The sequence below is a fragment of the Anarhichas minor genome, unplaced genomic scaffold, assembly GCF_050575085.1.
Source record: "Anarhichas minor isolate MPS153535 unplaced genomic scaffold, ASM5057508v1 ptg000136l, whole genome shotgun sequence".
Lineage (NCBI taxonomy): Eukaryota > Metazoa > Chordata > Actinopteri > Perciformes > Anarhichadidae > Anarhichas > Anarhichas minor.
This window is the reverse complement of record NW_027466582.1, coordinates 10,088,279-10,101,136: the sequence shown is the minus strand read 5'-3', so window position 1 is coordinate 10,101,136 and position 12,858 is coordinate 10,088,279. Positions and strand designations below refer to the sequence as shown.

The 12,858-nt window shown below is 43.6% G+C and overlaps 1 protein-coding gene across 7 annotated transcripts; it reads left to right on the top strand.

Annotated features, from left to right (window-relative positions):
- The first annotated feature begins 36 nt into the window (after positions 1-36).
- mideasa (mitotic deacetylase associated SANT domain protein a) lies at positions 37-8,897 on the top strand. Of its 7 annotated transcripts, XM_076083815.1 has the most exons (14): positions 37-554; positions 1,031-1,821; positions 1,936-2,777; positions 3,847-4,065; positions 4,906-5,248; positions 5,343-5,409; positions 5,550-5,692; positions 5,824-5,927; positions 6,102-6,177; positions 6,346-6,434; positions 6,984-7,127; positions 7,331-7,444; positions 7,577-7,743; positions 7,873-8,897. In XM_076083815.1, the coding sequence occupies exons 2-14, from the start codon at positions 1,287-1,289 to the stop codon at positions 8,132-8,134; spliced, it is 3,105 nt and encodes a 1,034-aa protein (XP_075939930.1). In that variant the 5' UTR covers positions 37-554; positions 1,031-1,286; the 3' UTR covers positions 8,135-8,897. The 7 variants fall into 7 exon arrangements, with proteins under 7 accessions (XP_075939930.1, XP_075939928.1, XP_075939926.1 ...); XM_076083813.1 differs by having other exon boundaries at positions 1,031-2,750; positions 3,850-4,065; XM_076083811.1 differs by having other exon boundaries at positions 1,031-2,777; positions 5,550-5,677.
- The last annotated feature ends 3,961 nt before the right edge of the window (positions 8,898-12,858 follow it).

Genomic DNA, 12,858 nt, shown 5'->3' with positions numbered 1-12,858 from the left:
CGGATTGGATAACAGGATGTGAGTTGCACTGTTTTGGGGTGAGGCGGTGCGTTCCGGAGTGCACAACTTTCTGCATGTTTGCGCAGTTTCGCAGCGTTCTCATATATCCCGGATAAACCGAAACACAAGGTTTGAATTCGCGAGGCTCATCGGCGAACGTGTTCAAATCAGCGGAAATACCGGAGCAGGCCGCAGCACGGCACCGTTGTCACACTTCCACCGTCTCGCGTGTGGTTTACTCGCTGATGCGGGGAGAAAGTTGTGGACATTTTTTTTTTTCCTGAGGTGCACGGTCGTACGGATACAGTGTGCAACATTGCAACTACAGCGTTAACGAGCCTCTCCAGCCTGTCCTGATTTTGGATTATGTGTTCGTGGGATTGTAAACACGCCTGTTCGCCATATTGTGCGCTGTGAAACTCGAGGGAAAGTTGTCCGAGTTATGACATTTGCTGCGCACAATCCCTTCATGGAGCTGCATGCAGTCGACTTTGATCGGAACCAAAGTGACTCCATGGAACTGGCCATGGAGAGTTCCGTGCACCATTAATAAGGTAGCCGATCTAACCTACAATGTGTTTAACTAATGCTCACTATTCCGCTGTCTTGCCTAACAGTAGTCAACTCTCGAGGCGCTTCCTTATTGTTGCTTTTTTTTAACATAACATCACAGGCTTTCGCACGGGCGATTGCACGAGCCCCTTCGTTTCCTGTATTTCTTGTTATGCCAAATGGCAGCTACACAGTAAGCGCCTCCTTGTTGCTGTTGGCCGCCGCTTCAAAACTTCTTCAGCTCATAACGTCCCGTCTGCATGCACTCGGACGTAAACATCGACTTATAGGTTTTGCTCCTCCAGCGTTTGCATCAACAGACATACTCTGAGTGATTTTCACTTTACTGACTGAGCGACTTGCTCGCGTAGGCCTCAATTTCCTCTTTGCTGCATACGAGTGAAAGGCGACTGAAAAAAATGTGAGTGCTTGTCGTCAGAGAAAAAGAAAGTGTCTAACCACTCCTTTCTCTCACAAGGTCCGGCACCATAAAGAGGATGAGAAGAAAGGACAGCAAACCTCAGATTTGATTCTGGAAGGAGGTTGCATGCTCCCTCCCACCCTGCACTTTCCTTTGGGATTTGTATTTCCTCCCAAATACCTCCTGTATACACAATTGAACAAACATATCCTCAACCACAGGCATTGAAAGCACACTACAGAGGCAGTAACATTTTTGCACGCTCAAGAGATCAAGATTGAGAGTTCTGACTCCAACATTACCGTATATTACTATGAGTCTTCCTTCTCAAGTTAACACTGACAAGAGCGGCAAGCATCGGGCTGCAGCCATGAAAGAGCCCGTGCAACATTCAGGGGAGGTTTATTATGGTATGGGACCTCCGGCTTTAGAGTCAAGCCACAGTGACTCTGTTAGCAGTTCTGGTGTTTACAACCCCGAGAAAGGGCCTCAAAGTCTACCGCACTATCAACAGGCTGCTCCAGTAAAGTGGGTGCCCCAGGACTCCGCACAGGCCCCCGGCTGGTCTCAGGAAGCTCCTGTTCAAGCCTGGGGGCAGAACTTTGGCCCCTATATGAGTGGAGTGAATGTCAGGGGTCAAATGGCGTTCCACAAAGGAGTCCATGAGGGTGTAGCTCTGCCAATCGCGGGAGAAAATCAACTGCCAGGGCCGGTTGAGGTTTACAGAGATGCCACCCAGGCTCAAACTCAGGGGAGGGGGCTCGAGTGGGAGCAGCACGCTGCGGCTGCAATGCACCAGGCTCAGCTGCAGGCTTATCAAAACGCCCACAAAGGCGTGGAGCTTCAGGGTCAGCCCCATGTACCTTCTCACACTTTGCAGGGGCCCATGCTGCAGCCCTTCCAGACAACATTTAGGCCCGGCAAGCAACAGTTTTCATCAGGTTATTACTCTGTTTTTCCAGGCAACAAGGGAGTGCCGAGTCTGGCGTACGGCGAGCAGCCTAAAACTCAACAGCAGCTGCTACAGCAGATGCAGCAGCAGCAACAAATGCATCACCATCACCAGCAGCATCAACAGCAGCAACAGCAACAGCAGTTGCAGCAGCAGCAGCATCACCTTCAGTTGCAACAGCGGCAACATTTGCAGCAGCACCAAATCCAACAGCATCAAATGCAGCAACAGCAACAACTGCAGCAAATGCAGCAACAATATCACCAGCAACAGATACAGGAGCGACAGCAACAAATGCAGCAAATGCAGCAGCAGCAGCAAGTGCAACAGCAAAATGTGCCACAGCAAGAAGCAACACAACCACAGGTGCAACCAAAACAGCAACAAACCCAAAACTTTGTGACTTCTCCGCCTCCTGAGCCCGGTCCACCTATCGCCGCTCCTAACAAGGAAGAAGTCCAGTCAGTGGAGCTGCAGCAGAAACCAGAGACTCAAACCTGTGAGGCGTCACCCGTTGCTGAGTCATGCCCTGAAAAGCTCGCCACAAATCCCGACGAGTCTTCAGATGCACAGGCTGCCCCTCGGCGTTCACGTCGCCTCTCCAAAGATGGACAGTCCCCGCTGGGACCCCCTTCGACAAACATCTGGTCCAAAGATCCCCCACCATCCCTGAACGGAGTAGCAGGCAGTCAGGCTGCGAAAGGAGGGGAGGTGACAACCGGAGGGGTCATTCGTCGGAGAAGGAGGGCGTCAAAGGAGATCAACTTGGAGACTCTGGCCCAGAAGGCATCAGAAATGGAGTCCCTACCTTCTAAGATGGTCAAGGTTAAAACCACTCACTACACTGCCACTGTAATTATATATTTTTGGCGTTTTTTAAGGCAAAATAGCCATTCAGATGCTTGATTTAGGCTCAGTTTAGTAGAGCAAGAAAGACAAAAGCAGATAATCTATGCATGTAAGGGCAACTATTCATCTGGCAAAGTTGGCGAGCAGCTGCACAAAGAGGAAGAAGCTTGTTTCTATGCAGAACTTCCCTTCTCGCTTACAAAATCCTTTTCATAGGTCTGTTAACTTGATTCCTACAGCTGTTGAGCCCCTGCTATAGCAGGCTGTTTAACAAGTGTGCACAGTCATACTATACATGTCATGCACTAGATACAGATACTGGTGCAACCTGAAAAATGTCTATTATTGGAGATGCACCAATAAGAGCAATCTTTCAAATCCAAAAGGAGGTAAGAAAGATGATCCTCTTCATGCTGTTATTCAGGATTTTTTTTAGGTTACAACCTCAGTGGCACACTCACTGAAACCGGCTTCTTCATTTTCTGTCAAGCAGTTTCGTTAAATAGACACCAAGCACATAAACAAATTTAACTCTGGTTTTGTCAGTGTTTTCTAAGCACAGGGATGTCTCGTACTCTATACCCTCAGCGGTTCCAAGGCTTGTGCTTGGTTTTTTGTGCAGAGTGCGCGTGCAGGAGGTACAGTTGGAGCAGCTGCATGTCTGCACACCTCCACATTCCTTAGCCTCCTTCCCAGTCATTCAGCAGAGCTAGGGAGGGGCTGAGTTGTCAACCGTACACGCCTATAATCTCCAACACACACCAAACCGGTATTGCTGTTCCAAAACCCAGTGCTGGTGTAGTTTGGTTAACAAGCAGCATGTTTGAGGGTTTATCAAAAATATTGTTTATGTATTCATTTATTATAAAATAATTTAAAATGGCAGACCTAATATAATTTATTTTAAATACAAAATGTATATTTTATTCAGGAAGAAAATGAATTAATGAGACCATATCCTTCTTTTTATATCTAACCTCTTTTCCGTTTTCCCTGCTTCTTTTCTGAATCTCTGTGTCGCCTTCTCTTTTCCCTCTCTCCTTATCTCCGCCTCGTTGCTTTGGTGCCTCAGCAGGAAGACGGTTCTTCAGGCAGACAGGCCTCTATGGTGCCTCTGGTTATCCCCGTGTCAGTGCCAGTGCACAGGAGTCAAACGGATCCTCAGGGTGGCTGGACTCAGGGACGACTCGGCCAGGGTGAGCGGCCTGCAGGACTGTCCGATCGCATACCTTCCGTCATTGTGGCTCGTCGGCGATCACTCAGAAACCCCATGACTGAGAGCTTTGGTCAGGTTAGTAAGGAGATGACATTCGCATTAGCACACTCCACAATGAGGTGTATACAGAAGTCATGGTTCTAGATGTTTATTCCGTCTCAGACTACTTTACATTACTACCTCAAGATCCTTGAGGTGCACAGAAGCCTGCCTTTGAGACCAGAAAACCTCCACTGGAAACCAAGTTGACATGTTTGTGGTTTATATGATTGTGTGACTCATTAACCCTCCAAAACAGCTCTTTTAAACCAAGTGTGTAAGTGAAGTCTCATTCAGCCAGTACACAATGTCATGGTTATTAAGATGTGACAGTGTTTTGGGGACAGCCCCCATGTGTGTCCATTTTGAAAATAAGACCAATGACAGCCCAGCAAGTGTGATGCTTTGGTCCAATCAGGTGTGGGGGAAAGGTCCAGGTGCCTTAAAGTCCTGGTTTATTTGGCGACAGCAAACACTTCATGAGCAGCTTCTTTGTCAGAAATTCAGCAGAAAGAATGGCTGGTATATCAGTTCGCAGGGCAAACAAACTCAAGTTGTTTTAATAAAGAAGCCAATGAATAATATTAGTAACCACAATCTGATTACATGCCATGCACACAGCGAGAAGATTTCCACACAACAATGGGGCTCAGTATAAGTAGGTAACCTTGCAGTGTGTCACCTGCAGATCTTCATCTAAGAGGTTCATCATTACGCCGTGCGATATTTAAAACTGATCCACTGTCGAAAAATACAAAAAAGTAGCATTGAACAACTTCATAACTGACATGCATTAAGTTACAGCAAATGCACCTACAAGTACGCCATGCTCCGTAACAGCAGAACAACTATAACTTTTTTGTCCTTCTGTTCTAGGGTGGGGAAAACGATCCAGGGCTGGACGAGGATGGAAAATCCAAATTTAAGCGCCGACCTCGTCCAGAGCCTCTCATCATCCCTCCGCACAAACCAGCCACCTTCATCCCGCCATCCCTCTACTCCAGCATCTCTTCCTACCAGAGCAACCTGCGCTCTCCTGTCCGCCTGCCGGACCACCCCCTCACCATGCCCCCCTACACGCCTCCACCCATCCTGTCTCCCGTGCGTGAGGGCTCGGGGCTCTACTTCTCCGCCTTCCTGACCAACATCGCTGTAAGCAACCAAATCCTGCCACCCCCGCCTACGCCCAAATCTGCGACGCGCAGTCTGTTGCGCTCCAGTAAGTCCCAGTTGTTGCTTCTATGAGATGAATTCTACTTAATGTGGCCTTCTCGGATAATGTGTGAAAAGGAGATTTCTTTTTGTATTTTCAGCAAGTTCAGATATCACACCTCCTGTTCTACCCTTGATGACTGATGCCACACCTGCTAGCCTTGAGCCGTAAGTACAGTCTCCTAAACAGGTTTTCAATATCTGGCCCAAAATACAACTTCTCCTTTATCATAATTGTACTGGCATCACCAGAACTCTCTCTCTCTCTCCCTCCTTTTTTTTTTTTTTTTTTTTTTTTACTTGTTCAGACGTATCAACATCGGGCAGCACTACCAGGCAGAAATTCCCGAGTTACAGGATCATCCTTCCTCCCAGTTTGTCCAGCACAAGGCTGACTTGGTTTGGCTCCCTATGGACGACTCTCACCTCAAACACGGTGACCAAGAGACCAGTCAGTATCTGACATCAGCCATTCACTGACTGTTGTTATTATTTTCTTTCTGTGAGATTTTTACCACCTTCTCATCCACGCTAATTCTTTCAAAATGTCATCATTTTCTCTTCTTTTTTTTTTTTTTGTAGTGGAGGATATGATGAACATGGCTTGTTGCAGTGTGCTGAGGGGCGGAGGAACCAACCAGGAGCTGGTTTTACACTGTTTACACGAATGTGGAGGTGATTTCCTTGTGAGTATAGTGACTCATAACCAGACACTCAATTATCTGCAATTCAGTTAGCAGCAGGACAACTTTAGAATGTCTTTGTTTTCACTGAAACGTCAGACTTGTTTTCTAGTGTTGGGTAACACTGAGCTTGTTAAAGAATGGATTGTTCACTGATGATTCATGTTGATTTTTAAGGAAACGCTTGGACGTTTGATGCTTCAGGACCCAGTTTACCCCAAAGGTCACCACCTGGCAGGTTATCACTACTCAGGTGAGCATCGACATCGCAGTAAAATAAAAGCGGTTTTATGTAAATCACTTCGATAAACTCATAAATTCTCTGACTGTCTTGGTCTCTTCATCTTCCTCCTTCTGTCTCTTATTTCCTAACCTCTCTTTTATGTTTCCTCAATTTGCACGGTGTCTGATTCACTCACAGGCTCCGATTGCTGGACTGCAGAAGAGAAGTGCTACTTCAATAAGGGGATCTCTGCCTACAGGAAGGACTTCTTTATGGTGCAGAAATTGGTACGCTTGTTAATTTCACCCCGCAGCATGAACGATTATGAATCAAAGTAAATGCATTTAAATGTGATTGAATGTGCTCTGTGTAGCATTTCAACACAAATAAATCCGTAGCACATTATCTATGAGGCATTGGTATACAATTGATCTAAACAAACTATCAAAGTATAGATTTTCAGACGTTTACGCTCCTGTTTTTAAATTTTACAATATGAGGCCCGATTCTGATGTAATGGAAAATGTCCTTTTACTTTAATCACAAACGGCGTTAAAACCAAATGAGTTACGATCGTGCAAAAAAGACAAAAATTAGACTAAACGCGCTACATCCTCCTATGTGAAAGGAAGTAGATTTATGAGAAATGTCATAGAAACATTAACGGCAACAATACCAGTGGCATGAGCCGGAGGCTGCCACTCATCTGAAGCTTGTTTTTCGTCAAATTGTGTCATAAAATGGACATAAATAATTTGCATTTAATTGAAAGATGCATCTCAGTGAAAAAGGTCAATTCATTATATTAAATTCTGCATGTGTTTACTTTTTTCAAGGTGCAGACCAAGACTGTGGCTCAGTGTGTGGAGTTTTACTACACGTACAAGAAACAGGTGAAGATCGGTCGCAATGGGATTTTAACCTTCGGCCCTCCAGATTCACCTCTGGAGAGGAGCACAGAGGCTGTGGTGGACGTTAAGGTAGAGTGGCTTTATAACCTGGCTTTGAATGTACCAACGCGATGTGTGCTACAGCGTTACAATGAAGTTAATGTTAGAGATTGTGTTTGCCAAACAGTATTTTCATAGACTGGCTTAGGTTACAGGAAATATGTGATCGTTTTGTGAATTTTTCAGGGACACCAAATCATCTTTTTGTATTGTTCTGTTGTGATTCGTTACAGAGTTCCCAGCGGTCAAAATATATTCAAGGAGAGACGGATGACGATAAGAGGGATGTTTCTTACGAGATCAGCCATCAGGCGAGGGTTGCTCAGTCACTACAGGCCCATGACTATGTAAGTGTTTCCCTACATATGTCTAATAGTTCACCTCAGACCACATTGACTATTATCACAATCGGGTTTAATAAATGTATGTATGACGTAAAAAAACTGCAAAACTAACAACACTTATTCGTGGTGCTCCAGGCAGGAACACTGCTGGTGATGAAAGAGCCGGACCCTGTGAACAAGGAGGCTCTCCACCCGTCGGCACCTCACAGACCTCCAGCCGAGCCTGCGGCAAAGAAGAGCAGAGCACCGGCGAAGCCCCCGCCGGATCCTGACGCAATATTTCCATGCAAGAAATGTGGCAGGTATATCAGAACCATCAGAGATTTGTCTTTGTTTATAACTTCAGTTTAGTCGACGCTGTAATCTTCTATCAGATATCAAACTGCTGCTATTGTGTGTAATGTTGCGTAATTGTCTTCCATTTCCTATAGGGTGTTTTATAAAGTGAAGAGCCGAAGCGCCCACATGAAGAGTCATGCGGAGCAGGAGAAGAAGGCGGCAGCGTTGCGTCAGAAAGAAGAGGAGGAGCAGGCAGCAGCTGAAGCCCGGGCCCGGAAGGCGGCAGCGGCGGCGGCGGCAGCGGTAGCGGCTAATCTACAAGGAAATGGTAACGGAGTGACGGAGGAGGCGGAGGTCAGCAGCCCGGAAGACTCAACTGAGGGAGAGGATGACAAGGATGAAGACTGGCACTGAGAGACAAAAATCAGGAGAGCGGAGAAAAGAAACCAATGAGAAGATGGATTGATGGGTAGCGATGGAGGTCGAATCAGAGAGGGAGGGATGACAAAAAGATGTCCCGCCTCACCGAGAGCAGAATAAAGACAAGAGAAGTGTTTTTCAAGTCTTCCTGTTAACCTTCACACTCCAGCTGACGCTGACTCTGATTGACCGTTCTCCACCAAGTAGCCAGTCACACTCCACAGCTTCACACATTTTGTATCTTTTAAAAATTCAGAGGAAGTTTATTTTTTTGTAAATGCACTTATCCCGAATGCTTCTGCTTTTGCCAATATTGCCTTTTTATATCCATTATTTAATTGAATTTAATGTCAAAATATTATACATTTACATGGTGTGGACTTAATGGTTATATGATATTTCATAAGATAATCAGAATGCCTGTTGAGCAACAAATCAAGATCAAAGCTATCTTTCACTTAACAGTATCAGTCCTTTTAAATAAAGATAGAGTGAGGGCTTGTATTTATCTTTTTTTTTTTGGAAAATACTGTGGTGAGTTTTGCAGAATTTCCCTCAGAGTTTTAGTTTGGTTGCACACTTATTTTGTACAACTAAGGGACCTTTTGAAATGAATATGTACAAAAAAAGATATATGAGATGGCCATATATTTATGATACTGCAATTTTTGCAATGATTTTGGTAATGTAAAAACTAATCATGTCTGCTGCAATAAGACTTGTGAATTGAAAAGTTTATTAAAATCTCTACTGTTCAGTGAAGTGTCTTTATTTTTTCAATCAGGAAATGGTTAGTGTATGGATGCAAGACTTCGTTGATCCAGCAGGTGGAGGCAGTGGTTCATTATTTTGCAGAATATTTCTTTGTATGTAGATAATAGTTGTCAGTATAAATTAAGCTTGGCTGAAATTCTTTGCAGATCCATTTGTCATTTTACCAGATTATCTCTTTAAATGTTAACATTTGAAGTCTTGCTTAAAATGCTGTCATTACACTGACATCTATATCTACTGAGCAAGATTTACCACCATCAAATATAACTCCAAATACTCTACTCATAGGTCTGATTCAGTATGCTAGAAATGTTCCATCATTTTTAGATTGAGGGCCGCAAAGCCAAACTCGTCTTCAGACAGAAATGTTGAGAAATAACTCAGCCATTTAAAGAGTGTGCTCAGTCAAGGGAAGTGTAGCCTGTCACCCTCAGGAGATGAGATGCAAGGCATATTGCTCTGAGATCACGGAGGACGAAATGTCCCCGTCTCCCACTTCATCACTGACCTATCAAACCTGGTCTGCTCTCATCTAACTTTTATGGCAGAAACTAGCTGGAGAAGCCAGTTCACACACATGCTTCTTGAGCCAAGAGCAAGAGGAACATCCACTGACTTTGCTGCTTTATGTGGTCCTTAGTCATCATCTCTCTGTCTGTAGTTACATTTTACTTTCTGTAGGTTGTATTTCAATACAGAGGTGCTTTGAGGTAAATGCTAACATCAGCATGCTACAATAACAATGCTAACATGCTGATCTTTACAATGTTTCCCCTGTTCAGCATCTAGCTTGTTAGCATGCTAACTTATGTTAATTAGCACAAGACACAAAGGGCAACAAAGGCCAATGGGAATGTCATTAGTTTTACAGGTGTTTGGTCATAAATATTTTAAATTTTTGACCAGATTGTAGTGCTACATGGCCACATTTAGGGACTGTGTGGAAATGATTGGTGTGGGTAGGTGGGGTAATTCTTATATTTAATTTATTTTAAAGTAAGATCCTCCGCAACATTATCTATATTTTCTTTGGACCCTCCCCTTGAAAAGACTGCAACACCCTTTGCACAATATTGACAAAATCACTACTAACATTAACAAAAGACATTAAGAATGTAAGATGGATGAACTTGATTTTTATTACAGTTAGCTTTATGTTGCACTTTCTGTTTTCTTTATGTTATGCATCATAATTAGGCAGAATAAAGAGAAAGTTGGAATAACCGTTGGTTAATGTCCACAAAGATCCAGTGTATTCTGTAAACTGACATTGGTACTATTAGTTACCGATTGATCCGAGACAGTATCTTTGTCCTCTGCATATGTCCTCCGCAGACTTCCCCTATTATCATAATGATATAATATTTCTCTTCTTAAAAAATAAAATAAATGCACAACTCTTTTCTGATCCCCTAATACTTTTGCTACAGCCCCTTACATGTGGTTGGAGAGGATTGAGATACATTTTCCAGGACCTGCAGACTTTTAAATGAAAATTTAACTGAAGAGACACCAAGTGATTTTTGTTCTATGGTGGTCTATTCCTCGTGACAATTAGCAAAGGATAATGATCCTTGGGCTTATGAAAACCTTTCTTTGAATTGTTAAATTTTGGAAATTTACAGTTGACAATGTAAAAGTGTGGCTGCTTGTTGTTGACCTGCTGTCCACATTAGAGGTGTAGTGTTTGCAATGAAATGTAACCAACAGGGTGGTGCATTCAATGTCCTCAGAGGGTGCTCTTTAGCTTGGGGCTTGTGACAGAGCAATGGAGGTTTACAGTGAGGATCAAATGTATTTCCTGAACAGTGGCCCTGCTAATAAAGCCCCATTAGAAACCAAGCTTCATGGGCGCAGTAAAATAGGTTAGGGATAGAGGAGAAGATGAAGACCATGAGGCAGACCGGTGTTGAGAGATGGAGAAAACTCTGGATCAATGTCACTAAGTGTCTTGAAGACAAATGATAAGATCAATGTTTCTCCTCCAGCAGAGCCGAGGTTAAATCTGATGCAAAGCAGAAATGTACATTAAGATTTATGTTCAGCCACTAAGCAATACAACTTTGATCTTTTTCTGGGCGTGACCGGGAGGCTGCAGGTCAATGTCATTCTTACAGTTAGTAGGCTAGGAAGAAACATGAGCCACAACATACAGCATGTTCATGTTCCACCATCAAGGCTCTTTCTTAATTTGTGGGGTTAAAAGTAAGAAAATCAATCACCAAAACTGTGGAAATAACCAAAATGATTTGCTTTACAAGGATTTTGTTAAACAGTAATTAAATGTGTCTCCTTTGTTGGTTTTTAGTTTGTTGCATGTTCACTCCAGAAAAGTGACAAAAGTCAACATATGAAGGGTTGTTAGTAAGCGGCTTGCATCTTGGTGACAGGATTACCAGAAGTTGTTAACCCTGTCACCAAAAAATACATTAAACCACAAATTTGCAACAGCTCATACCTTTTAAAGATTAACGTAATGTACGCTTACTTTTTGAAATGTTAAATGTCTGCAAAGTCGCACAATGTTGATACTAAACGTATCTGCAAAAACGTTCACTGTCAAAGTATTACGTTTTCTCTACAATATCCGCTAAAACTGACTAAACTTATTTTATGGTTATGCTAAGGCTCACACATCTCTTGGTAAGGGAGAATAAAACTTCTAAATACTACTTCTATAGGGCTATAGTACGTACTGCATGTAGTGTGGAAAAGGGACATAGCGCTAGTTTCGATTGGCTTCTAATATTTAAAAAATCCTTAAGTAAATGTTACATTTACTGAATTTAAAATAGAAAACCTTCAGTCAGCTTGGTAAACACATTATAGAAGTGAAGCTGCTTCTCTTCAACAGTAGGCATTCGACTGCATGTAACATGCGCAGTCTCTCCAGCATTGCTTACATCGAGTCCTTGACGCCAAACCAAAACCGCTTCATGTAATGACAATAGCGGCCATATAAGTGACAAACCACTCGGCTCAATTTCAATGTGTGGTCAATGGCCTTGAGGAACGTAATCATGCCATCTTGACCTGGGACACCTCTTGCTTCGATTGGTTATCTGTCAGTCATCTTTACCGACAGCTCTCCGGTATTATACGGGTTCAGTGCAGTGAACGAGCCATACGCTCTGCTGTAGTTCAGCTGCTACTCCATCCTCACACTCCAGCTCACATAATGGAATTAAACCCATCTGTCAGTATTTCAGCGGGAGTCAGCAGTATTACTCGCTCATATGCAAATGGCCCTCGACCATGGTCCATTCATCTTTGGTGCAGGGAGGTTGTGATGCTTTAGAAATACGAGCTACTGGTGACTGACACTGGCATGTTTAGTGAGATCTGTATCACTGCTCATTTTGATGGAACATCTATATCTTGGCCCTAATCTACACCTTGAAGTGTTGCCTCTCCTTACCCTACAGCAAGATGAATGTATTACCTTGTCCCAAGTCCATCAAATCTGCCCTGAGGGACAACATTGAGTTCCAGCTGCTTAAAGAAAATGATCGGAATTACGCTTATTCTCATTCTTTCTCAAGATTGATACCACTCGTATTGTGAGAGAGGTATCGATCTTCTCATTTTACTCTCGGCATGAAAGAGAATAAAGCGCAATTCCTAAAATGTCAAACTATTCCTTTAAATATGTCCCTGTGGGGTGCTGTAATGTGATGTGAAGGGTTAAAAGTAAAGCAAGAAATGGGGGCTGGATTTGGGGCCCCCAAATCACAAAATCCGGCCCTGAAAAACACACCCAGGTTGGGGTTACTCGCGGTCAGAAACATCGGTGAAAAAGGCAACACTTAGCAGAGGTACAGACAGACATACAGAGGGAGATTCCTTACTTTATGTTTGGATTAGATATAATGCAACCACCAGGTGTGGAGGATGAGGGAATGAGAACTTAATCTAGCTGAAACACATTTAAACAGAAGGCTTTA

Excerpts from the sequence above, each read along its gene's own strand:
- mideasa (XM_076083810.1), top strand. The coding sequence starts at position 1,287 with ATGAGTCTTCCTTCTCAAGTTAACACTGACAAGAGCGGCAAGCATCGG. Across the intron at positions 7,128-7,330 it reads AGGCTGTGGTGGACGTTAAG|AGTTCCCAGCGGTCAAAATA; the intron begins GTAGAGTGGCTT and ends GATTCGTTACAG. Across the intron at positions 7,445-7,576 it reads CACTACAGGCCCATGACTAT|GCAGGAACACTGCTGGTGAT; the intron begins GTAAGTGTTTCC and ends GTGGTGCTCCAG.